General features: G+C 37.2%; 2 protein-coding genes across 4 annotated transcripts; one reads left to right on the forward strand and one right to left on the reverse strand.

Annotated features, from left to right (window-relative positions):
• The first annotated feature begins 633 nt into the window (after positions 1-633).
• On the forward strand, positions 634-11,672 carry LOC140798573 (protein MODIFIER OF SNC1 1-like). Of its 2 annotated transcripts, none has more exons than XM_073152450.1 (10): positions 634-811; positions 1,618-1,694; positions 2,360-2,434; positions 2,543-2,587; positions 2,741-3,107; positions 3,248-3,338; positions 5,981-6,061; positions 6,192-7,789; positions 8,669-11,277; positions 11,360-11,672. In XM_073152450.1, the coding sequence occupies exons 2-9, from the start codon at positions 1,663-1,665 to the stop codon at positions 11,159-11,161; spliced, it is 4,782 nt and encodes a 1,593-aa protein (XP_073008551.1). In that variant the 5' UTR covers positions 634-811; positions 1,618-1,662; the 3' UTR covers positions 11,162-11,277; positions 11,360-11,672. The 2 variants fall into 2 exon arrangements, with proteins under 2 accessions (XP_073008551.1, XP_073008550.1); XM_073152449.1 differs by having other exon boundaries at positions 675-811; positions 5,978-6,061.
• A 613-nt stretch (positions 11,673-12,285) lies between these two features.
• Positions 12,286-25,463, reverse strand: LOC140799245 (uncharacterized). 2 transcript variants are annotated; one of them, XM_073153458.1, is made up of 21 exons: positions 25,219-25,463; positions 24,807-24,979; positions 22,109-22,276; positions 21,538-21,648; positions 21,380-21,457; positions 20,855-21,048; positions 20,721-20,781; positions 19,893-19,967; positions 19,368-19,445; positions 18,191-18,253; positions 18,022-18,105; positions 17,036-17,196; positions 16,826-16,865; positions 16,579-16,722; positions 16,297-16,416; positions 15,998-16,216; positions 14,850-15,023; positions 13,968-14,637; positions 13,610-13,812; positions 13,305-13,434; positions 12,286-12,619 (listed from the first exon to the last, which is right to left on the reverse strand). In XM_073153458.1, exons 1-21 carry the CDS (start codon positions 25,361-25,363, stop codon positions 12,462-12,464), a joined length of 3,249 nt encoding a protein of 1,082 aa, XP_073009559.1. In that variant the 5' UTR covers positions 25,364-25,463; the 3' UTR covers positions 12,286-12,461. The 2 variants fall into 2 exon arrangements, with proteins under 2 accessions (XP_073009559.1, XP_073009560.1); XM_073153459.1 differs by lacking the exon at positions 25,219-25,463 and having other exon boundaries at positions 24,789-24,907.
• Positions 25,464-25,732: the final 269 nt, after the last annotated feature.

The following is a 25,732-nucleotide window of genomic DNA, read 5'->3' on the forward strand; positions in this document are numbered from 1 at the left end:
ATTTGATTTCAAGTTGTGCATTAGCACGACTAGGCGTTGGTTATATTTTGATTTGTTTCTACGAAGTGTTGGAGTGTAATTGAGCCGAGCTCTATCAAATTTAGCTTGCAATTAATTTTAAGCACAAGGCAAATAGTCAAGCTCGAATTGCTAATAAGATTTAATTTGAGTAAATTTCGAGCCGCTGGAATAAGTAAAATAAAGCCTGTTCTAAAACAAGCAAGCATAATTGAAACCTGGTGGTCTGAGTTTGTTGGACGGTCACGATTAGAAGGCAACACGAGAAACCCCCATTCCGTATTGGTCGGGTTTGTGGACGGTGACGATGCGATCTTTGTCGGAAATCAAAGTGCTCCCGTGAATCTCGTAGCACCCCGGGCGCCAAATCACGTGAAGCAAGCTCCCGTGAGATCACGTGCTTCGCCTACGTGGCCCGCACCGCCTTTAGACGCCATTCGTCCCAAGTGGGTCCTGCGCATCAAAAGTACACGTGTCGGCCCAGGATACCATCTTACCAATTCCGCACGGCTCGTCTCGTCTCGAACACTAGGGAATGGGATAAAGCAGAGAACCGGCTGTTCTACCCAAACATAGAACACGGATATTACCCAATAGTTTATTTCGCACGTATTCACACTCTCCTTTTATATCTACGCCTCCGCCTCTCTCGCTTCGGCTCCTTCTCTCTCTCCCCCCACACCCCTCCCCCGGTTTTCTTCTCTCTCTTTGTCCTCATTTGCGGGCCCCACCTACCGGCGATTCCCGTTACCGCCCGCCCGGCCGATCCGATCCCCTCGCCACCCGCTTCCACGTAAGGATACCAGTCATTCTCTCTCCTCCCTCCCTCCTAGGGTTAGGGCTTGAGATCCGAGGTCGTGGAGTTAGGGTTTACGGCGATCGTAACATTTTTGTTCGTTTTCCACTGTCTCCTGCTGTCGCATCTGGAATTCGTGTATCTCCGTGTATTTTCTGTTGATTTCGTACGCTAGGTGGTGTTGATCCAGGTGGTTTGGATGGTTTCATTTATGGGTGTCAGGGTCGATCGTTTCTTTCATTGATGATTAAGTGGGTGGATTTGGTGTAGAATTGACTCGTTGTTTCCATCCGTCTTCTTGCAAACTGGATTTCGAATCAGATGTTATAACACAATGGAGATCAGCTTAGGAGCAAGCCATAACACTCTTAAGATTTACTAAATATTGTTAGAAATTTTTGATGATATATCTTTTCATCATCCAATTCTCTTCCGACAAGTGCATTATGTGATAATTTTTGGGTTTGTCTGGAAGAGTGAAGCATGCAATACTTTGTACAAGATTTATATTGCTTCAGGAACTTCATAGGCCATCCATCTCTTTTATGAGAATTTGGTGTTTCTTAATCCTGTCTTTAATGTTCAACTTCCTAATCCTTTGGGCTCTGATATATGATAAATAAGACAATTAGAGAAGCCTATTAGAAGAAAGAACACCATGATTTCAATGATGTATCAAATTGAAATATGCAATATCCTTTGAGCTAAGTATCATTTATTGAGACAATGAAAGCAAAAAAGGAGAAGGGATAATATTGTAGAACTATATTCAGCTAACCTCATTGTTAATTTATCCTTTCAAGGTTAAATATATACTTTGGCGATCTTGTTGACACACTGCTCAAGTTATGGCATCAAGTGCGCTGACAGCAGACCGAAGGTAATAGAAACTAAGCCTATTTTCAAGCTATTCTTAGTCTGATATCAATTCTGAGAATCTGATCAGTGCTTAATGAATTCAAATTCCCTTAAAATTTGACCTAGCATATCTTGGTTTCTGATCAATTTATTTTCTTGGCCAATCCTATATTCTTCTCGAAGGCTTGTGTTTATGCCCCTTATATAGATGATGTTATCTAATATCAAATTATGGAGTCTCGTCAGGGTGAATATGCAGCATTCAGTTGAAATTCCTGTGTGGCATGCACATCTATGCTTTCTCACAAACATGGGGCTTCTGGAGAAACATCAGATTATGAGGATGAGATTTCTCGTAATATGTAATTCACTCTTAAGGGGGTTAATATGTAGATCATATTACCTCTTTTTGAGGGGCATAGATGTGAAGATCTCTGCACTTTGCCCCTAGCTTTTTGTGATGCTTCCGCCATTTAATGGTTGCATGAGTCTACTATTCATCTAAATTGTGATAGGTGCACCTTTTTCATCCATCTATCTTGTTATAGTTTTTCTTTGTTACACCTGCTCCTCTAGTTTATCTGTTGAGATTGTAGAATCACTATCTTTGTCAATACTTTCATAGTTCCTATGTTGTTTAAAATGTTGGGTTGAATGGTAGTTTTATTCTATTTCCTATTCTCACAGATGGGCTTCTTCGCGAAAATCTGGCATGACGGTTTTGGGCAAAGTTCCAAAACCCATTAATTTACCCAGTCAAAGGTAATATCTATTTTTTCTTCTTCAAATAATAGGTTATATGTTAGTTGTTGACAATTTATAGTAACTTCATTTTGTTAATTAATTCATGTTTACTTTTGAGTTTTGAAGGTTGGAAAACAATGGCTTGGACCCCACTGTGGAAATTGTTCCCAAGTAAGCATATTTTTCCATCACTCTTATCTTCTCTGTATAATTAAATTCTCAATGGTTTAATATCCTTGTGGTTTTAAGTCCTCTAGTGATTTTGAAAAATTCTTGTTTAAGTTCAATATTGTGGTGTTATGTGACCTTTGGTGCATATATTAGGGGGACACTCACTTGGGGTACCAGAGCATCTTCTGCAGCATCAAATGCATGGAATTCATCGACTGTATTATCTCCTAAAGCAGATGGAGGTGTGTGTTCACCTAGCCATAATGGGCGCCCGTCTTCTGGTGGAAGTGGTACCCGGCCTTCTACAGCTGGTAGTGACAAATCCCAGGACTCTTGTTCGTGGGGTCCAACTTCGCGCCCATCGACAGCATCAGGTTTATTGATGTCTAATCACATATCAGTTATTGCGACTCGTCCTCGAAGTGCAGAAACAAGACCAGGTAGTTCCCAGCTGTCTCGTTTTGCAGAAAATTCAGGAGAAAATATAACTCCATGGGGAAAAGGAATGCCTGAGAAATTGGTACTTTCATATACTCGAATCTTGAATGTGCTTTTGTGAGATATGTACTACATTGTTGTAGTCTTATCTCATTGATCATTTATTTGCTCTCTCAATCCGTGATCTCTTTGTGAGTATCTAATTTGATCTCTATTTTATAGGGCTCTACACCATCTAGTGGCTTCACTTTGACCTCGGGGGATTTTCCAACTCTTGGCTCGGAAAAGAATTCTGAATTACATGCTCAACGAGGTATTAGACCTATAATTCTGTTCTCAAATGTTCTAGTAGATTATATATATTAGCTATAAGGATTAGGAATTTCATGTCTAAACAGTATCTTGAAGAGATAGGCTTCGGAAAATGTTCATGGAGCCAATTTCACTAATTTAGGACATCGCACTCACATTGTTGTTGTGTTTACATTTTTGCCAAGTAGTAATAATATGCTGTTTGCTGTAATGCAGAAGTTGCTTGTAAGGATACTGTAGTTGCATGTACTGTAAGGACCAACTTGGATATTTATTTAGACCTTGTTGGTATTGTAGAGTTATCTGCTTGAATCTGCGCTGCATGCCTGCATCTCATGTGGGACAAAACCTGATTAGTTGAAGAAGCAAGATATCTGTTGATGGAATGATGATCGTTTTTTTATTTTATGCTATATAACATTTGGAACTTGGCATTCTTAAGATATTTTGTGGAATTGGAACATATCCTTAGTGTTTTATACCTGTACTTACCTATATCAGCATAGTTCAGTATTGGGATAAGTAAACAAACATATAGCTCCACTAAGCACTTGCTAAGGAATGGTGGTGCAAACGTTTTTATTTTACAACTTTAGGGATCTACGGAAAGTTGCGAGGTTGGATGGTAGGCTCTTCTTCGCAATGTACTTCTTTACTTTTTTGTTTATTTTCTATTATTATTTTTTTTCAATTCTTTCCCGTCTTAAAGAGCTGCACAGGACAATTCAATGGCCATCTAATCTTATTGGGTGCCTCAGCTGCCAAAGAAAATAACCTGCTGCATGCTGAAGCTTAGGCTTTTTGCTTTGCCTTAATTAATCAAGGCCTAGGATTACAACATCACAAATCTTCTTACCAAAGCTGGGTGTAAAACTCTCATCAACATTCTTCACCGCAGGTTCCGCTCTCCTTAAAGATGGCAGCATATTTTTTGAATATTCAACAACTTCGTCCTTTTTTTTTTCTTTTGCTTTATTCTCTCACTGCTTTGAGGAAAGCAATTGGACAACAATGTATTAGAATAGATGTCTGAGTTCGAACCCTGCCATACTCCTTTTTTTTCTTTTGCTTTATTCTCTCACTGCTTTGAGGAAAGCAATTGAACAACAATGTATTAGAATAGATGTCTGAGTTCAAACCCTGCCATACTCATTTATTATTTTAATATATAAAACCTTCATTTATTTAATACAAGTCCACTTTGGGCCTCTCAAAATGTCTCAATTCTAGAAGTGAAAGGGAGAGTTAGAATATAAAATATAAAAATTACCATTCTCAAATAGCATAAAATTTTAGAATAATTAGTAAATTAACTTAATACCAGAGCAGGAGGTCATGCGTTTAAATCTTGTCGTGCCAATACTAACAAAATCCTAAACTGAACCATTAACTTTTTGCATCTGATTTCTTTTTCAAAATATTATTGTCTGCAGTATATAATCTTATATTAGTGTTGCTGTTTGGTGAAGCACTACTGTATTTGAGATTCTATTTGATTTCCAAGTTTGGGAGTGATATAAATTGTCTAACTCTTCAACTTTCAGAATCTGAGAGATCTCCATATACTATTATATAGTTCTATGTTATTAGGTACTTATGATCTGGGAGTGGCAGTGCGAATGAGTAGAACTTCTATATTAATGATGGAGCATGACAAGCATCTTACTTTTCTTTTTTATAGTTTCATTATATTGTTTGTTTTGGGCACAGTAAAATTTGATAGTTCAATGGTATTATGGATAGAAATTTAACCAAGTACACATTATCAATCAAAAAGAGAGAAATGAGCAACAAACTAGAGTAAAAAAATGTTATTAAGTGATAAGAATGTACGTTGTTCGAAGGTGGAACACCATCAGGATGAAGTGAGACATTCTATGTTGACCTTTTACAAGGGATAAAATATGCAGGCTTTATTGGTTATATTACACTATTTTTGGCATATATCTAAGATGTGAAATCATATTCCATAGTGCATTAGATGTGATCTTTGCCGACTAAGACTAAGAGAGTATCAGATTTAGACTGGGATGGTGTGCAATTGAGATTCATTGCCTTCCAATTGATAATTTGACTTGTGCCAGATGCTAATGCAATTGGTTACATGATTCTTGAAGCATGGATCTTTCATGGTGTCAAGGCATGAATGTCATCCAAACTTCCAATGTTCAGAAATTCTGAAGATGAATACATTAGTGCCACCCTTTAGGTACATTAGTGGAGAGCTAGACTTTTCACTAAGAAAGTCAGCAAAAGAGTGGGTCTCATTTGAATCTGTTTCAGGCTCTAATATATTCTGCTGTGATTCGTAAGTGTTACTCCTGCAACATAAAAACATTGTGTAAAGTGTAAACTATTTAAATAATCACACGTGTTTCCTTTTTGCTTGACTGTTGGCACTTGGCAGAAATTAACTTTAAAATAATGGAGTTTTGGTTACTACTTGGTACCATCATTTTTCTTTGAGCTCTACTGCAGGTATTCATAGGTATTCTTGGTGCATTTAATATAATTGAAGAAACAGGCTGTGATGAGCAGAGTTATGAGTATTTTTATGTATAAATTAGTATTAGTTATGTGAAGTCTGGGAAATATATACTTGGTTACATGCTACTTAATTCTTACTTGTCATCCAATTAGCAGGCCATAGTTTGCAAGGACGTCCTACTTCTGGTTCTGGTAGAGATATAACATCTAAAGAAGGTGAAGAAGGTCCTGTTGATGGTTAGTTTACATACCAGACAGTTAATCATTAAAGATAGCTTGTTTTACCATTGTGATTGCCCTCTTTCAGTCCTATCATATAATGTCAATGTTTTTCATGATTATGTTGGTTTCTGTTTTCTTCTTGCAGGAGATTGTAATCTACATGCATCTCGCGAGCATGGGGACATGGATACCCTGAATACAGATAAAAGTTCACACGTTGGAGATGGGTCACAACCAAATATAAACTGGCATAGAGAACTCAAGCAGTCACAACCATACAACTTAAACATGGCACCTCACCATTTTGATTCATGGCGTGCGCCTTTGGCTCGTCCTCCTGATGGTAATTGGCCTAGAGTTGGGGCCCCAGGTGGTCCATATAGACCAGGAGTAGCTAACCCTGGTGGTTTTCCTGTTGATCCTTTTGTTTACTATCCTCAGTTCCAGCTTAACTCTGAGGCTGCTCTAAGGCCAGGAGCTGGACAAGGAGGATACCACCCTAAGCCTGGGGAGGCATATAATCCTCATCTGCCTCCAAATTCTTATATGGGTGCTGGTCATCCTGTTCTCCCTGCTACACCTGGAGTTTACCATACCCCAATCCCTTTTGATGGCTATTATGGACCCCCACGAGCAAACTTTTGTGGTACTGGTGAAAGAGATGTTCCTTTCATGGGAGTGACCAATCAACCAATAGTTCTTAACCAACACACAAATCATAATGACAAGCATGACCCAGGACAGTTTCAGAGAAGATCTGGTAAACATGATCGATTAGTGCCCTATGAGAAAATTGAATCTGACAGAACTCATGGACAATACAGGGTCCTACTTAAGCAGCATGATGGCTGGGAAAGTAGTCATGCACAAGAAAGAAAAGACCAAGTTGTAACAACTCATCTGTCACATCCTGATGGAAGTGTGCCAGCAGAAACGAGGGAAGCTGAGAAGCATATGGATAACAAAAAAGATAAAGTACCTTTGAAACCAGAACCTGATCTAAAAGATCTTCCCAGTGCAGCTAGTAACTGGAGAGGCTCTTCGAACAATGTAACTATAGAACTGCAACAGAGTCCTTGTGAGGCAAATGATGGTGTTCTGTCAACTAAACCTAAAACTACTTCTGTTATACATGATCAGCAGCCTGTTATTAGGAAGAATGCATCACTCATAGAAAAAATAGAGGGCTTAAATAATAAAGCTCGGAGTTCTCATATCCAGAGTGAAGTTGAGCAGTTATCATCCAAAGAGGACAAGGCCAAGTTCAAGGTTGTCAATGTGAAGACAGATCATCCTGCAAAAGTGGTATGCTCCAATGTTTCTCAAGCTGAGACTGCTGCTAAGGCAGCCCCAATTTCCTGTGAGGTGAATTTGTCTGCCATAGAAAGCTCCCAAAAAGTGCCTACTGATAGTAAAGTTGTCCTTGGAACATCAGTGCCAGAAGTTACTGAAGTTGGTAAATCTAATTCTTTGAAACCTGAAGTGACTCATTCACATGTGCATAAAAGAGCCAATACCAGAAGAAGCACATTCGATCATCCTGCTAAATCAAGATCTAATATTCTGGCTGGTGATGACTTGACAAAAATACATCCTGAAAGAGATTCTTTGGCAACAGCTAGCCCTGGGTTGTCTGATCTGTACAACCAGTCTTCTGACGAGTCTACTTTAAAGGATTCACATAGTTCAACTGGTGGTGATACACATCCATCTTCTTTGGATTCAGCTGATTACAAAACCCAGGTATGGAGTATTATCAGGCCCTTTTTCGTCATTGTTGGTCATAAGATATTTTGTATCTGTAGAAGTTACTATTCAGTATGCGGAAGTAGTTAGGTTTGTTCCAGAAGAGGAAAGGCCCATTTTTATGGATGAATTTTTCATTCATTTTTTTTTAATCTGTGGCTCCTTTGAGGGTTTACATGAACATAGTATTAATTGATAGAACCCTTGTTTTAGAGCAGAAGTATGCCCCTGCTAATGTTATTTTTCTAAATAGAAGAAAATGAATCATTGCAGTTCCATTTTGTTGGGTGATCCTATATTGTTATGTGAAGAGTGAAGACTATATAAAATGGATTGGCAAATGATAGATCATATTAAAGAGGCTCTAATGTATTGGAAATTTGGAATTAATTATTGATCTTTGAATCCAGAAAACTGATGTCCGTTCTCCAGAAGTTCTAAGGAAAAATGATACTTTACATTTTCTTGTTACACGTGAAAGAAGCAATTGATTAGTGAACTTGACTTTCTGCTCCTTTTACTATATGCCTTCTCCGTAAATGCTAATGGATAATTTGTTTGTTGTTTTTACTTTGTCATATTATCTTTGATAGAATATACAGATGAAAGTCAAACTCAGAGTGTAGATTATATGTTGCATGTATAAGGAGTTGACCTATGGCGAATCTTGAAAAGTTGGCTTTATAAGCATATGCTATCCACAATGAGATAATATGTATGCTCATGTAGAATACATTACTATGTTGTACCATGATAGCTAACTATGGTAACTGCCTATGGGTCTTACATCACTGGCAATAATTATGTTAATATTGAGTTGATAGATTTTATTATTTCCTGACCTATTCTAATGTTACTTGGTTGGGTTTCTCTTAGCGATCTAAATTGAAAGAGATAGCTGCACAGCGTGCAGAACAGCTGCAGAAGGAGGAGGAGGAGCGGACGAGGGAACAAAAGGCAAAAGCTCTTGCAAAGTTGGAAGAATTGAACAGGCGGTCGGCACAAACTGTGAAGAAGATGAATGATGCCCTGCCAGCGAGTGATACACAGAATAAACAAGGATCACAAGCAAGTACAGATGTTAAAGCTGATATGTTAACCAGTGAACCTATTGATGGAAATTTAGCCGAGAACTTTGATGCATCTGCTCATGCAAATGATACTAAAGCTAGAGATGTAGCATCAGCTGAGTTACCTTCTATATCCATAGGCTCAGAAGTTACATCTCAAGAATACATGATTCCTCATCACCCATCTGTAGCACATGAACAACAATCTGATACTGCAGCATCTATCACCCACAGAAGCATCTCACATTCACTTAACAGCAATGTTTCGAGGCATAAGCAGATGAGTTATAGGAGAAGACAGAGCATCCCACAGGGAAAGCTACCAGGTGAGAAGCCAAATGTTACTGGTAATATGGACAACACAGAGAATTTTGTTGAGGTTGATGCACAGACATCCACTAATGACGGGGTGTGCCGCTATGAAGATAGCTCTGTTCAACACAAAAAGAGAACTGGTAGGAACTCTAGGAACAAGAACAAGGTGGATGACAGTCCGGTGAGTTCATCATTACCATCTTTGGCAACTGAAGAGAAATCCGAAAAAGGTGCTAGTGATGATATGAAAATCCATCCCTCAGCACTGACTGCTGAAACTAGTATGGTTTCAGCTGGAAGTTCCAGTAAGACCATGGGAAGTCACAGTCTGACAGATGTAGTGCTTAGGACCACTGACCAAGGGTGGTCTAAAGTAACTCAAGAAGCACATGGTAAGATGAGCAACCACTGGAAATCCCAACCTCCTAGGCGCTCAGCAAGAAACCAGCAAGTTCTCAGGCCTGTAGACAAGTTTCAAGGGAGTGAGGCTACCATCTGGGCACCTGCCAAGCAATCAAACAGGAATGAGCAATCTGAGGAAGGCAACCAGAACTTTCTGGATGCAACTAGCAGTCAATCATCTGGAAAGAATGAAAATGATTTGCCCAATGTTATGAAATCAAAGAGGGCTGAAATGGAGAGGTATATCCCTAAGCCTGTCGCCAAAGAACTATTACAGCAGGAGAACACCTTACAACCTTCTTCCCGCAACCAGGCTGCGTCCTTTCATACATCAGGAAAACCGAATGTTGATATCAAGATTCCTGACAAGGGAAAAGTTGATGGATCAACAGTTGGAATACCAGAATATACTTCCGACACTAAGATTATGGAGACTAACAAGCCTACCAGGCGTGGTAGGATGCATGCTTCTTGGCGGCAAAGGTGTTCAGCTGAATCTTCTGCCAGTTTTAGTGAACATCCAACCTCTTGTGGTAATGCTGAACATGTTCAAAAGCTCTCTGATCAGCACCAACCAAAACTCGACAACCCACCAGAAAAGCATCTTAAATCTGATGCCTGGAACATAACTGATGCTGATTCAGTGCTGACTGAACCAGTAACAACTCATGCTTCCATCAGGGACCAGGGAACTTCAGGTAGACAAAGGCAGGAGCAGATTAAGATTCATAGATTTGCAAGAAATAATTATGCCCAACATGATAAAAATATTGAAAGTGGCACAGGTGATTGTAGTTATATCCAATCTTCAGTCTCTGATTCCAATCAAGCTGAACTAAGAAATGCTTCAAAAGTGCCGAACAAGAATTCTGGCTCTGAACATACAAGGTCTCACTGGAAACCAAAACCTCACAGCTATGCCCAAAGCCATCAGAAGGGAAGTGGGAGCAACAATGGTCAAGGGGTTGTTTCTCATTGTGATGTGTTTGACAAGGACCTTCCGTCTCAAGGTTATGGGAGTACTGTGCTTGACAAAAATAGTGTTGAAGTTCAGAATTGCTGTATTGGTGATATCACGAATGAACGATGCCATGAAGGGGATATAGCAGAGAAGTTTGTGACGGATTCTACAAATGAGCATATCCATGTAGTTAACAAAGATGTATCAGATAAAGTTACATCAGAAGTAGAAGCTCAGACTGATCAGATCAGTCAAGCACCACACTGGCGAGGACAGCTGAAAAATGGTCGGTTCCCTAGAGGGCAAGAAGTGATTTACAGAGGAAGGGATTCTAGGCAAGATGTCAAACCAAACCTTAGCACTAATGGAGAAAAGAGAAAGAATAACATCCGACTTGAATATCAGCCAGTTGGATCCCATAGTAAGCCTATTGATTTGTTCCAGCAGAAATCTAATGTTGAAGAAGTGCAGGAGGGTAATGCAGCTTCTGGACCAAGGGACAGGGAACAGGGTCAGAATCACTCACGTCGCAGTGGTCACTTTGTTAAGCGGAGCAGCGGTCCTGTTGGTGATTCTCATGTTGGAGAATGGAAATCAGGACATGCAAATTTGGAGCAATAACTGACTGAAAGGTGTTATGTGAATTTCTTACTGGATTAGTGACTTTTTAGTAGCAAAGATTTATGTATAGAGTTTGTTCTGTCATCCGGCCGACAGCATGCCAAGGCCTAGTCAAGGTGACACCGAAACACAAATGTTATCTTGTTGGCTTTGGATTTTTCAGATGCTGAGTGTTTTTGTCAATTTCCCTTTTTGCAGCCAACACTTTTCCTGAAGAAAACAATGGCACGATGACTAACACAATGCAAGAGCTGAATGAAGCTGATGGATTTACATGTTAAAGTTGGAGTACCGAGTGTTGCATCTTTGAACGTTTAGTTAATGCTTTACTTTGTTCTACTATCTGAGCCATGCCTGTTTCCCGTTAGATTTTAGCTTAACTGTATTCAACTAGATCTTGGGAGGAGCTTTATTTTTGGCTTTGATTGGACAATATATGTCTAGAATGTATTTGATTTGCCCCATGTAAACTACTATCTGAAATGATAAATTACTCTTTGCGAGGTCTTTACCGTTGGAAGTTTTTAACAGATCTGGCACAAAACAAACAATTCTGAACCGGCTGCAAATGCACACCTAACTACGATACCTTTTTCTATCCTTCATTTCTCCATCTGAAGATAACAAAGTTCTACAAGTAAAAGAAGATTATGGTTGATGGCCTCTGTATCGACTTTGTAACATAAATATGTTGCATTTTACCAAGTCACAAACAATCTACAAATTCCAATAATGACTTAATAAATACCGTGAGTTGCTTTACTTTGTTAATTACCCTGAACTGCCGGAGAGCTACTCCTATCTATCATTGGCATGCAAGAGCTTAAGACTGGCAGATCTTCACAATCCCAAGTGCTGAATATATCAAAAGATGAATAGGAAGTCAAACTATATATATATATATATATAGACAATGAACTTGCAACCCAATATTTTAATAGGATATATGCAGATTCTTTCGGCTGGTCGGCAGGAAACTTGACCTTCCTACTATCAGTCACGCTCGTCAAGCTATCAATTTAGAAGCCACAACCAAATTTATATTCATTCAAAAGAGGCAAAGAAAACCAAAAGACAAGCACAAAATAAAGTTCTGAGAATTTCAAGCAGAGCGGAGAAAAGAATTTGACAGAATAATCAATTAATTAGCGTAAACTAATCTCACACAACAAACGGGATTTATAGTTTACAGCCTCAATAAGAGACAAGAAAAAGAGAGAGAGAATGAAAAAGACAAAAGAATAGATTTCATCTGGAGTTGCCAAGATCTGGCCTTTACCAAATTATCCAGCAACAGTTCTCAAGAATAAATAGGAAAAAAATTCTCATATTCAGGAAACTTGTTCAGGATTCCTTGAATCAGAGTGGGTGATAATGCTTGACCGTGTGTGAGGACATGGTGGTGAGACTCAATTAGTGAGAGCACAATCTTTTGTATGTCAACCTCATCGAAGGAACCTGCATACAAGATTAGTACCAATTTATTTAAGATGCTTATAAATCATTAGCAGAACCGCTCTCACCAATAGGTGTCGCACAGCAACGGTTAATCAAATGCAGTTTCTCCTAATAAACCTGACATATCTATGTGCGTGTGTGTGATAGCAATGCTCCAAAGAGTTTTCTTAAGATACCAACCTTCTGAATGCTTCAATGGATGTGGAACTAAAACAGTTGCCGTTGATACCAGCAATTTCTTTGATTAGTGTATACTCACTTGCCTTATGAAAAAAAAAATGAAAAAAAAAAATATATATATACACACACACACATATAGGGCTAGATTTCAAAATTATGTTATATATATGGAAAAAGATCTAACACTTTAGTAGCAATTGAATGTGCCTCAGGATCCACAAAAGATCATCAAAGATGAAAAGAGTGATCTCTCTCTACCTCAAAACAATATTTTACAATCCAGAGACAACCAATGACTAGACAAATGTTAGAACTTTTCTCAAAGAAATAGTAACAAAATGTTTCTAGCCCAATTCCAAGGATGAAAGAAAAGTTGAAATGACACCAGAAATGGGTAGAAGAAAAGGATCAAGTATAAAATCTTTAAGAATCTATTGAGCATAATAGAGTGCTGAGAAGTTTCATTTCCTAACAAAGTTCAACAAAACAATACTAAAGGACTTACCCAATTCAAGATCTTCTACTTCATCTTCTACATCTCCTTCCTCAACTATCTCACTCAACCCATCAGCTGCTGTCGCGTATCTCTCCAAGAATTCTTCTTCGGTCTCTTCACGAACATCATCTTCCGAATCCTGCTTAGAAAATGAGTTCAGAGATATACATTAAATTTTCTCTAGCTTATTCATCGTAGATGGTGTACATGAAAGAAAACACGTAAACCCTATAATGTGGTCTGCCATTATGCTGGATGACAGCTATATCTGTGAGTCTATTACACATCCATGACAAGATCAAGCAATTTCTTACCTCATCATCATAATCGTCATCATCAGTAGCATCTTCTGAAGCTTCATCATCTATGTCTTGTGTATCATCCTCCTCTCCATCCTCTTGAACTTCTCTCAGATGTATGCAAGCTTCCATCAATGACACAAAGCAATCTCGCATATACTTACTACAGTTATCTTGAAGGCCCAACAGCCGCTCAACAACTTTTTCTAGCGTAATTACTGCAAACACCACAGCATAGGAGTGTAAGACAGATCATAACTCCCAGAAGAAAGAACACAACTGAAATCAGAAAGAAAAGAAAAAAAAAATTTCTTTGCCAGAAGATGTATTAAAAAAATTCTTTGCCAGAAGATGTATACTTAAGGAAGTTTACCAGCCAATTTGATCTCGGACTCAGATGATAGACCAAATTCAAATGAGCTACTTGAGATCTGTGCCAAACTAGATGCCCAAATTGTGAAACCATTGGGTTCATCATTCTCTAGAACTTTCTCCACATCTTCAGGATAAGAAATATAGCATGACGAGATAACAAGTAAAAGAGGCTTCCACAATCCAATAGGTTTCTTCGATACATCCTTAAAACGAGAAAAAGCTGTATGAGCAAACCGAAGTGCTATCATCTGTTTCACATCTTTAGTTTCATTTGAGAACCGTGGGATATGCAATAAAGCATGAACACATAAACATGCTCTCCAAGTTGCAGATGGGTATGCAGCAATGGCTTCAGTAATAAAAGAAGAAATGTTTTCAATTATAGAACCAGTTGAAATGCAAGTATTCTTCCTCCTCAAAAAGAAACCATTAAAGTCAAATCTTCTATGAAAATTGATGACTTCTTGAATGGAATTGAAAATTGCCTGGTCCTCCATCTCTTCCCAAGCATGCCAATCTGCAACAAGGCCAGACCAAACAGCTACTAACTCTGTGATTTTTAAATCTGCAATTTCATCAATTGTAGTAGCAAACCGCATGAGAGCTCCTAGTAACACAGAAGCATCATTTACACACGACGGAGATGGTAATGTAGAAGCTGCCAACCCCTAATCCAAGTCAGGAAAGGGAGGAATACTCAGACATTTCAGGTAAATAAAGGAAAAAAGATCACAAATGTAACACAAATTCTGTCTTCATAAATCTCACATTACATGAACATATGAACTTCAAATGACAAAAGTAAAGCAGGCTTCTTCAATTATTCAATGTATGGAAATAGTTGAAATTCAATGGAAAGCAAAAAATCAAATATACATACCGTTGCTTCCATGGGAACCAGCCATGCCTGCTGTAATAACCTTGATAGAACCCTAGCAATTTCAGCCTGGCCAGATTGCCATTTACTGCTTTCTTGATGTTTGGTTTCATCTGGCATAGAATCCTCCCATGCATGAACCATTGCTGCTAATGCAGCAAAACCTTGCTCAACGACCTAAATTGTTTAGTTTATTTGTGTTAAAAACTGATCAGAACCAAAGAAAAAGACACAAATTATAGTTTTCAAAAACAGTGAGTAGTAGAAATAGATAATATAACTATACAAGGCCACCTTAATTAGTGGTTCTCAGTTTTGTTCCTAACAATCTCTTACCCATATTTTGAGATTGACAAAGATACACGTGTTACAAACTGATAAATATGCAGGGTCTGACATGAACCTAAAAGCGCAGTAAATCTGTAATAAACTTAATTGATATCACAAATTTGCAGGTTGGCTCTTGTTGCAACTGACAGCCTATGATAGAGTTTCTAATCTAATCAGTACCAACTGATCAACAAGGTCTTGATCTGCAAATTTTAGCACAAGTTGGTAACATACAATAATGTCTGACACCATTGTGCATCAAAGACTACATAATACGGATACTGACAAGAATTACTACAGTAAATGACGTTTCATATCATGTCATTAGCTGGCAACATATGCATTGCATGGTAGTGGCACATGCTTGCAATGCCATGCTCTCATACCATGCAACCCAATGTCAATGGAGACCAATGCAATGCAGGTGATCAGTTGATAAGAGATACCTAAACACTTGTTTATGATGTTTGTTTATGTTATTCTGAATAGAATATGCCTCTCACTTGCTCTTAAACGTTCTTGCTGTTCTTCGAACAAACTTCTCTCAAACAAATTATGCTAGTTATGGGAACTGCAAATCGTAGCTACATAATAGCAAAGTGGGCTGCAAAAGCAAATGTTAACATGTGCATGTGGACCTGCCTCTTTCTATGAACATTAATGGGCCTAGCAAATAGTCCACAGTCAACATTAGGAAAAGCAATAAAACAATAAAAAAGAAATGAATGGTGTATAATTCACATATAAAAGTGCCAAAGAGTTTGTCCTTCGGATAAGGTTGGGAGCATGAAAAAGCAAACTCGATCAAAGCACTTCGATACCTGAGGCCATGGCTCCGGGGTGGGAGGAAGTTGCTTTAAAACAGCACCAGCAATACTGGACATGATTACAGGAATATGAACTGCAACTTTCCCTTGTCCTGACTCAACTATAGTGCCAAAAAGTTGAAATAGAAGAGCAGACTCATTCGCATCTCCCTTCCCTATCCTATTAAGAAGGACTTGCAAGAGCAGGAGCCAATCAGGTGGAGCGAAACCATTCTGAAAAAAGAAATAGAAAATATTTCTTTTCTGTTGAACAACATATTTTCATCAATTAGCCAAATTCATTTTCATTTTACCTCCAGGAGCTCAGCAATCGCTCCAGCAGCTGAAGCACGAACAGGATAGCAATTGGCGTCTTCGTTGTCTGGCATGGTCAATGCATTCATTAATGAGTGATAAATATCTTCACTCATGGCCTACAAAAGAATTAAACTTAATTTAGAAAAACGATGCAGGCAAAAATTCCATGAACGATAAGTGTCAGTACGTGTGACAATGAAATTATTCAACATACCCCAGCTCTAATACTACGACAACTCCATCAGTATAATCATAACACTACAATGAACAAGAAGTACCTGCGGTAGGCAGGACACTAGCTCTCCAAGTATCCAGTTTGCTGTGGCAACCAGATAGGGAATAGGTCGACCTAATGAATATAATGGAAGAACCCGACTCAAAACTAGAGTAGATGTATAATCTGAAGCTCTCTCTCTCAAGAACTGCAAAGATGGGGGAGAAATAATAAAGTTCCATTACCACTCCTAGCTTAAAAGAACATACTTCAAATAATGTAGACTAGGTACAAGAATTGCATCATCTTACATCTTGGAGACCTCCATATGCCATTAAAACAGCATAATAACTGCCAGAATAGTACGACAAAAACTAATATGACTGAGCAGGAAGGATAACAAACAATAACAGATTTACATGATGTTTGAGTAGAGAAAGGTACTGGATGCAATAAAAAGAAGAAGAAAGAGAGATCATGCCAATCTATATCTATATTTTCTGATCCCCAAACCAACTTACTCATGCACTGTTTTAGATGACGTCTCTTCCCCATCAGATGGCATAGGGAACTTGGACAAGAATGGTACAACCAACAATTCCCCAATGGAGCTCTGCAGTTGTTTTCCTTTACTTTTATCATTTTTCTTACGTTTAGAAGCTGCGGATACAACAGGAGGACCCTGAAAGCACAAAATTAGATTAAGTACAACAAAACATGTAATATATATCTATAAACGATCAGATCCAATCTGAACATTGTTTTCCGGTGGGTTCACAAAATGACATGTATATACCAAGTTTCACAAAGACTAATCAGCATCTTAACCACAAAAATAGTATAAAACAGGTCTGAACTATTAGCTGTTAGGATATCCTAACTAGCTATCATATCAAAAATATTCCAACTCAGTTTCTCATATAATGAAGAGAAATGCTCGGTCTTTATATCTCTTGCAGGTTTTGACAACAGGCATACTAAAACATATGTTGTGTTTGGTTGACAGGAAATATGAATGAGACGTGACTTGGTTGATTGGAAGTACAAATGAGAAATGATGACTTTCTAGAAGTGAGGCACTTTTTTCTGTTTGGATGTAGGAAGTGGATTGAGAAGTGAGTTTTCTCTACTTCCTCAAAACCACCTAACTTTCCTGATTTTGGATCATTCAGCTTCTTCTTTTAATCCTCTTTTAAAGGAGAGAATAGCACTTCCAAAAATTGTATATATTGCATGTGACCACTAATTGCTAATTACCCACTTCTCTAGAAACTTTCACTTCTCAGAGCCACTTTCTTCCTCCACTTCTTATCAACTAAAACACACCCTTGACAAAACACAAAAATATTCAGAAAATGTGAGAACGAACACTATCCATAGAATGGATGAAACAGTCATTCAATTTTGGTAGGGCCAGAAATACTGATAAAATTTGTGGTTAGGTTTGCACAATCTAGTATCTAGAGTAGTAACTCTGCAGTATAAGTTAATTAAGTAAAACTATGACCTTTGACATTGCAATTACACCAAGCAAATTGATAGCACTTCTCCTTGCTGTAAATAAATCTGCAGCCCATCCTGAAACTTCATCCTGCAGTGGAAAAGAATGAACCTCATAAGAAAGCATATTGGTGAGGAACATATAGAAGGATATGAAGAAAGATAAGTAACTATACAATATCAGAGGGGAGATTCTTCCTTATGTACTCATCAGTATCTTCTTCCCATTCTGCTATATCCTTCATAAAAGGAAAATTCAGGATCAGGACAAGTGAATACATCAAAAGGGAGGTCCTGACTATCTTTAAAAAAGTTTTACTTGAAAAGGATATTCTCATTCACAAAGCATTGCACAAGTAGAACTTAATATGCGAACTAAAATCAGCTAGTTGTTTGGATAACAACAAGTAAAATATATTTCCATACATTATTTAAAGACTGAAATGCAATATTGCAATGTATAAATCGACATTCCAAGAAAAAGAGAATAAATCTTGGATCAGTCTCTTCTGTGAGATTATTAGTACTCATTTTCTCCAGTAATTCTGCAGCATTGAGAAGGAATATTCCACAATGTGAAGTATTGATCAATTGTCAAGAGCAAAGAAAATTATTACATGCTTGAAGGTGTTTATTAGGATCATATACCCAAATTTCATCTGTCTATCTAAAGAAAGTTCATGCAGAAGAGCAATATTCTTTAGGTGATGTTACCTTCCATTTGATATTGGAAAAGTAATTGAATAAATCAGCTACTAAGATTATTATGCCCATTTTATGACAAAACCCAAAAGGTATTATTTTGTTAATCGGTACAGAGTTGAAACTATTTGCAGGTAATTAATCATGTACAAGAGCCAGCGTGAATTAGATGGGACTAAAGGATTGGTTATTGTTGAATTTACCATATATGAGAACATCAAACTTAAGAGGTTATAGTTTAAGGTGCAGATAGTATTCTAGACCTCTCAAAATTCCAAACACCAATGTGAAGAGATGTGAATTTCTAGTTAATAGCTAGGAATCCTTTCTAAGGGGACTATGCTAGAAAACTCAACAATTGTTCAGGTAATCATGTTGCATCTTTAAGTGTATATGGAAGTTTGTGTTCTATACTGCAGCTGAACATTGTAAAGTGCAGGACCAATCAATATGCAGTGGCGAGTCATTAACAAAAAAACTTAATGATGGTTATAATAGACTACATAATACATTTTCAGAAGAACCACAAGCCTGAAACATTATATTCTACTCTAGCCAAACCTCCATGGAGGCAATGGTGACTACAGTTCTTAATGCTAGAGAATACAGAATGACGGTGGGTAATCACTGTAAAATTGAAAATGAACACACCTTCTCATTCAATACTAATGCCGGGAAAATAGCTGAGTCCAAAAGAGAAGAAAAATGGGATGAAACAAGTCTCCATCCCTGCAACAAAGAACATATACTTCAGCACAGGGAAAAGAAATATTTAAGTTAAAAAGTTTCTAAATTTGGAGTAGTACACAGAGAGTAGATAGTAAAATGTTTTTTATTCTTAACTAGGCAAAGGAAAGGTCTATTAAAATCAATTTTTTATAGTAGATATAATCATTGTTTTATTATCTTCCTAAATATAGCAATTTGCATTTATAATGAATAAGCATGATACGTCATAGCCAAAGTCTTGTGGAAATTCAACTGGAGTGAGGACTGTTACAAAGAAGAAGCAAAATAATGTTGCAGGCTTGCAGCTTCATTCTTATTATCTTCTAAAGAAGGTTAGCACTTAGCAGGAATCACCAGCTCAAGACTGCACTACTATGGAAACCATAAAACAGAAAATACGACTGATGTAAAAAGCCAATCAAAGTCAAGAATTAAAGACGAACTTACAGGGCCAGTTTCCAGGACATGTGAAATCACATCAAATGCCAAAGAAATAATCCGCTCTGACAGAGAATCAAGCTTCTGTAGAGCATGAAAGCCTTAAAAGTCAGATCTCAAAGAAGCAAATAGCAGATGATTAAAAGCACTAAAGCAAGTTTAACATAAAAGGAACACAGTGTATACCATTGTTTGAGTTTATGTATGTTTGCATAAGCTTGTAATGTGTATCTGAACTTTATGACCATATATGTGAACAAGGACACAGTGACAACAAGATATTAAATATAGAACAGGCACCCCTAGCTACATTGACCATGAAATCCTGTCATCTTTTCTCTCCCTTAAATTTGTGAAGTGGTGATAAATGCCAAGTTTCTAAGTATATTTAAACGTATGGCAAATATAAATTTTGTAAGACATCCCAGCTGTAATGCTCTTCCTTTATTAGTACCTCTTATATAGACGCCTGTAATTCTGACCATTGATAACATATAATAGCTCAATGGAATTTGAAAAGACATAAATGTGAATCCCCTCCCCGAAACATATCTTTTCCATGCACCAATATACTCCTCACCCTCCCTCTAGTCATGTGCACTACATGTGCCCCTGAAGTCACCTTATGTTACCATTAAAAAGCTTCAGAGAAATATTTCCATCAATTCATTATAAATATCATATGGTTTCATATATCAACTTCTGCAGATTAAAACAGACAGTAGACAGGTCATCACATGATGTGTGCTTACAGAAAAGGAAAGAGGAAAATTATTTACCAGTGCAGTTATATATCAGGGAGCTCATTGCAAGTATATGACATTGTACAAAACTTACACTCATATTGGAACTTTGTTTTGCTATCTTGAGAGCACAATCAATGATGCTTGGCATCAGCCTGAGAGAGAATCAGAGAATATAAGGTAAATTAACGATGCTTAATAAAGGAAAGTGGAAAAGCAATACATTACTTGTCAGCTTGCTTTCTGTGACGAGTGACCAAGGTGCAAAACATGATTAAACCTCTCTTTGCAGTCTTTAGCCTCATCTGGTACCCATTTTCGGGGCAAGTACCATCTAAATTCAATGAATACAATACCCGAAACAAATCATGACAAAACAACGGGAAAATCTGGCGCAATGCAGATGGCATGTACGATCTCACCTACACAATTACACCCATAGTAAACTTTCACGAAGAAAAAGCAGAAATAGAGAAAGGTTGAATAAAAAAAGACAAGCACAGAACATAAACAGAGTTAGCTACTGCACTACAGGGGCTAGGAAATTATAGTTGATTCTAGGGGAAGGGGGGGAAAAACCAAATACAGAAACACTAAATATCTAGCATGCTTTTATAAGTCAATGACCAATATTATTCCCTAAAGAGCATGCTACAAATGATAGCCCTGGCAAGTACTCAGTTCTCAAACCTCCATCGAGACATAATAAAGGAACAAAAAAGAATTTAAGAAAAAACAGAATGAATAACTCACGGCAAAGTACATGCACTTGCATATGATAAGAAGGATTTGCTCATAATCCACTAGCATCCTGTCTTGAAACGAAAGAACCTATTGAAGAAGACACAATTTTATCGACAATAAATCAAGACAATGAGAAATAAATATAGAGAGATTAAACAACGCAGTACCTCATCGACAAAGCGACGGAATGTGGCTTGCAGAGGTACAAGAATGTCTACTGATATTAGCTCCAATTGTGTTGGTACAGGTTCCTTTGGAACTTTTGGATTCAGAAAGTACTGTAAAATAACAGAATCATCAAACACAGTAATCGAAGAACCTCAACAAACAAGCCATATTATTTGCTCACATTCAATTAATATCAATATAAGAGAATAAAACTATTTCTGACAACTAAGCTGCTAAAACATTTAAAAGAATTAATATCATAGGAGGATGCCGGAAGAATGGGGAAGAGAGTTTACTGTCAATAAATACAAGAAACAAAATTTTGTATATAAACACCCACAAGATAGCAATATTATAGCTCAAAACCTGCATTTCAAAATTCCCACAACCAGCATTCTGTTTTCTTTAATCTAGAATGAAGTTGCATTAACCCATATGCAAAATCAGAGTATCTCACGCTTCAATCAAGATCAGATACAGAAAGAAAATTAATTCATTGTGAAAAAAACAAGTTATAACAAATCAACAAGTTCACCATATTTTTGCCAATTTGAAGTACATAGAAAGTACCTGGAAAGGCCTGATGATTGTTTGAAGTACTGTAAGTGCATTAATGGTATTCCATTGAGAATCACTCTGACTAATAAAATTGCTATGTTGAATGACTAATTTTAACTGTGGTACAAGTTCAGGCCATGAGTTCTCCTTCACAAAATCCTTGACGATGATCAGACGCAACTGCAAACCACCAGCAGAAATCAAAGTTAATAATTTAACAAGCTTGCTAGTGAAAGATAACATCCAGACTTTTTCAAACAATATGGGGTAAACTAGAACACAACTCAAATATAAGACTACTCCAAAGATCCGGGCCAATAAAAAATTGGATTGGGCATCCTATAGAAGTTATAATGACAGTGGGTGTGCAGAGAAGTAGACCTTCTTGGTTGCACTCTATCAAGCACGAATACTTCTATACTACTCATTGGATGTTTCATGAATACGGAAGAGCATTGCTTAGGATATCTGATTCTTCAAAAATGAACATAATTGAATAAAGCTTAGATACTTCTAGAATACTTATTTGATACTTTTGAGAGTTCAAATATTACACACACACACACTTGGGAAGGTTCTCTTGTAATATATATCAACTCTAGATGTTATTTTGTGTGGAATTAGAAAATGAATTTTAAAAAGATTCATATTAGGATTTTATACTGCAATCAACTCATGATTGTAGGTTGAACTTATCTTCACTCTCGATGAATATGATGGGCATGTTCTTGATGCATACTATCACATGCAATAACAACAATTTATTAATTAAAGGGCTAATTATATTAAAACCTTCCAAACTATTGCCTATTTCTACATGGACCCCATCTTTTTTGGGGGCATACATTTAACTCCCTAAACTATAGAAAATCCCTCACCATCTGACGGCTATGAAGCACCGATACTTTGTTTGCCCATCCGTATCGGTATCCAATACATATCAAATACTGATACGACACCGATACAGCCTGATACGTATCGAATACGGCTGGAGGAGTATCCAAATAAAAAAAAATTAATTTTTCGATACGACTTCAATACATTTCTTGATCATCCAACGTTTTTTCTTTTTGTGATAAAAGCTGATATAATACATATACTTTATATGTATATGTGATTATCTAAGTCTTCGTAATACTTTAAGGCTTTGTTTATTTGATAATGAATTAAACATATAACTTGAAAGTCATTTAAAGATCCAAATTAATTGTAGATTAATAGTTGAATTAGGTTTCAATATTTCACTAATATTTTGAGTTTCATATCAGTTTCTGTTACAATATTATTCTAGAGGTTTAGGCATGTAGATATTAAATCTATAGGTTTCTTTTCTTTTATCTTATCATTTTTGGGATAATCATTTTTTTTACCATATGTTATATTGGTTGACAACAAATTAAAAATATATTGTTCATTTATTTATTAGTGTATTCATGCCGTATCCGTATCCTACTTTTAAGAATTTATGTATCCCCATATTTGTATCTCCGTATCCGTGCTTCACAGTCTAACAGTGTTAATAAAAAACATCAAATGACCATTTTATTTTTAATTTTGCTCTCTTTCTTTCCCCTAAAATAAGAATAAAATAGTCCCTAGAGGGAATAAAATTAATCACATGTCATTTTTTAAAAGGAAAACTTTAATGGATTACTAACGAAGGAGGGATCTTGAAAAAATATGCCATAAAAATAAATTAGGGGTTCTATGTAAAAATAGTTTAATAGTTCAAGCGGGTCTAGATGTAATTATCTCTTATATAAATACATACAAACAGAAGTATAAAATTCATTTATAGAGACACACTTAGACATCCACAAATACCATCTATCTCTTAGCACATCGCATCCTTGTTTTTCAAGATTTGCCATATTGTAGTATTTGCATCGTGTTGTACTTGTATCCATTATCCGTCTCCATATTTCATTGAATAGAAGCCAAAGAGAATAGCAAACATGAGAAAAAGAATCTAGACAAATATATTCCTACAAATATTTAAAAAATATATATATCACGGAATATCTTATCAATTCAAAATCATTTGGTATTCATGACAACAAAAACAATGAATGATATAAGACGTACAATGGATGGCAGGTGGGCCTAGATGTCATCTAGGAGCCTCTTGCCTAGAGCATAGATGATCAACATGGTGGTTATCAAAACAATAATAATGAGGTCCAGAAAACAAAGAGTGCAAGACATAATTCAAGAAATTGTAGAGTGCACTAAACCTAAGAACGTATGAAGTAGAAATAGATTAAAAGTTTTAACTCAGCAATCGTTGGCTTTCAGATATCACAAAGCATCACTCTCGTTTCAACAAAAGAATGAATTTAACAATTAAGGAAGAGAGAAGCTGATGGTAATACTTTATCCACATCAGACTAGGCCCCAGGGAACTCCTTGAGTTGACACATCAATTAAAGTCCCGAGATATCCAGCCAAAAGAAATTACTACTGCTTGGCTACAGAAGGGAAAAAATTAAAGTTCTTGAGAGCATTAGACTTCTTCAGGGAGGAGCCAGAAAATGAGATAAATTTCCTTTCATTGGTTAGAGACTTCATCTTTTCGATAAATCTACAAATGACAAATCTCAGATCCTTTTCCTAGCACCTTAAGACCTTAGAATAGACAAGAGATCGCACTGGGAGGTAGAAACTCTAAACTCAAATAAACATGCAGACGAACCAATTAGCAGATACATACAGCTTCGACTAGAACTTTAAGAACTGCATGCTCCACTTGAAGTAGCGTCTGCACAAGCCGGTCCCGGAACTCCTTGTGAATCTCAGGAGAAAAAGGTTTTTCCTCAATATGACGTCTGATGAAGTTCTTCAGATAAGTTGCCGCGGCAATTCTTAGCCCTTGGCTGTCACCTCCTACAACCACATAAAGATAACACATTTGAGCAAGAAATTTAGAGAGAAAAAAAAAGTGCATCTTTGCTGACCCAACTAAGGGAAGGACATAATTAAGCAACATCCACCAAGGGCTAATTAAGTGAGTGAACTGATCAATCAAGATCACAGCTTTTCTTATTAAAACTCAAGTAGCAGTAGCAAACCCAACTTTAAAAAAAAAACGAACCATTTTAAAATTTCGAAGAAAAAGAAGCAACCTGTGGCTACGGCGAGGAGAGAGAGGGGAAAGTGGAGGAGGCCGGAGAGGCGATCGAGGCCATCGGTGGCGGCGGCGCGGATGGTCTTATCTGGGCTTAAAGTATCGTTAAGGAGACGAGAGATCTCCGGAATTAGGGTTTCCATAACGTTTCTCCAGCCCTCGCTGCAAGAAAGCGAAACCCTAATTTGGAGGGAAGAGCGGAGTATTTATCCCGCTGATTCGGAAGAGGAGAAGAAAAGAATGCAATCATGGAGATGTGGGCGTATCTATTATTTTCTACAAGGAAAGGGTTGAAATTGCAAAAGAATAGAAAAATTAGCAAAGGCGGGAAGATTAGCGGCGTCGCTCTATCTTCTTCCTCAGAAAGGATTGGATCCAATAAGCTCAAAAGAAAAGGCTCACTTTGGGTGTGTGGATTCCAGACCCATTAACAGTTCACGTGTATAGATATTGTTATTCTAATTTTTTATACTAATATAAAAACATTAGATGAAAGAGAATAATTAGAGTGT

This window comes from Typha latifolia, chromosome 12 (genome assembly GCF_019914945.1).
Source record: "Typha latifolia isolate L0001 chromosome 12, TyphaL0001v2, whole genome shotgun sequence".
Taxonomy (NCBI): Eukaryota; Viridiplantae; Streptophyta; class Magnoliopsida; order Poales; family Typhaceae; genus Typha; species Typha latifolia.

Excerpts from the sequence above, each read along its gene's own strand:
- LOC140798573 (XM_073152449.1), top strand. The coding sequence starts at position 1,663 with ATGGCATCAAGTGCGCTGACAGCAGACCGAAG. Across the intron at positions 3,339-5,977 it reads TGAATTACATGCTCAACGAG|CAGGCCATAGTTTGCAAGGA; the intron begins GTATTAGACCTA and ends TCATCCAATTAG. Across the intron at positions 7,790-8,668 it reads CAGCTGATTACAAAACCCAG|CGATCTAAATTGAAAGAGAT; the intron begins GTATGGAGTATT and ends GGTTTCTCTTAG.
- LOC140799245 (XM_073153458.1), bottom strand. The coding sequence starts at position 25,363 with ATGGAAACCCTAATTCCGGAGATCTCTCGTCTCCTTAACGATACTTTA. Across the intron at positions 21,049-21,379 it reads GCAAGTGCATGTACTTTGCC|GTGAGATCGTACATGCCATC; the intron begins GTGAGTTATTCA and ends GTAATTGTGTAG. Across the intron at positions 13,435-13,609 it reads ATGACGATTATGATGATGAG|GATTCGGAAGATGATGTTCG; the intron begins GTAAGAAATTGC and ends TTTTCTAAGCAG.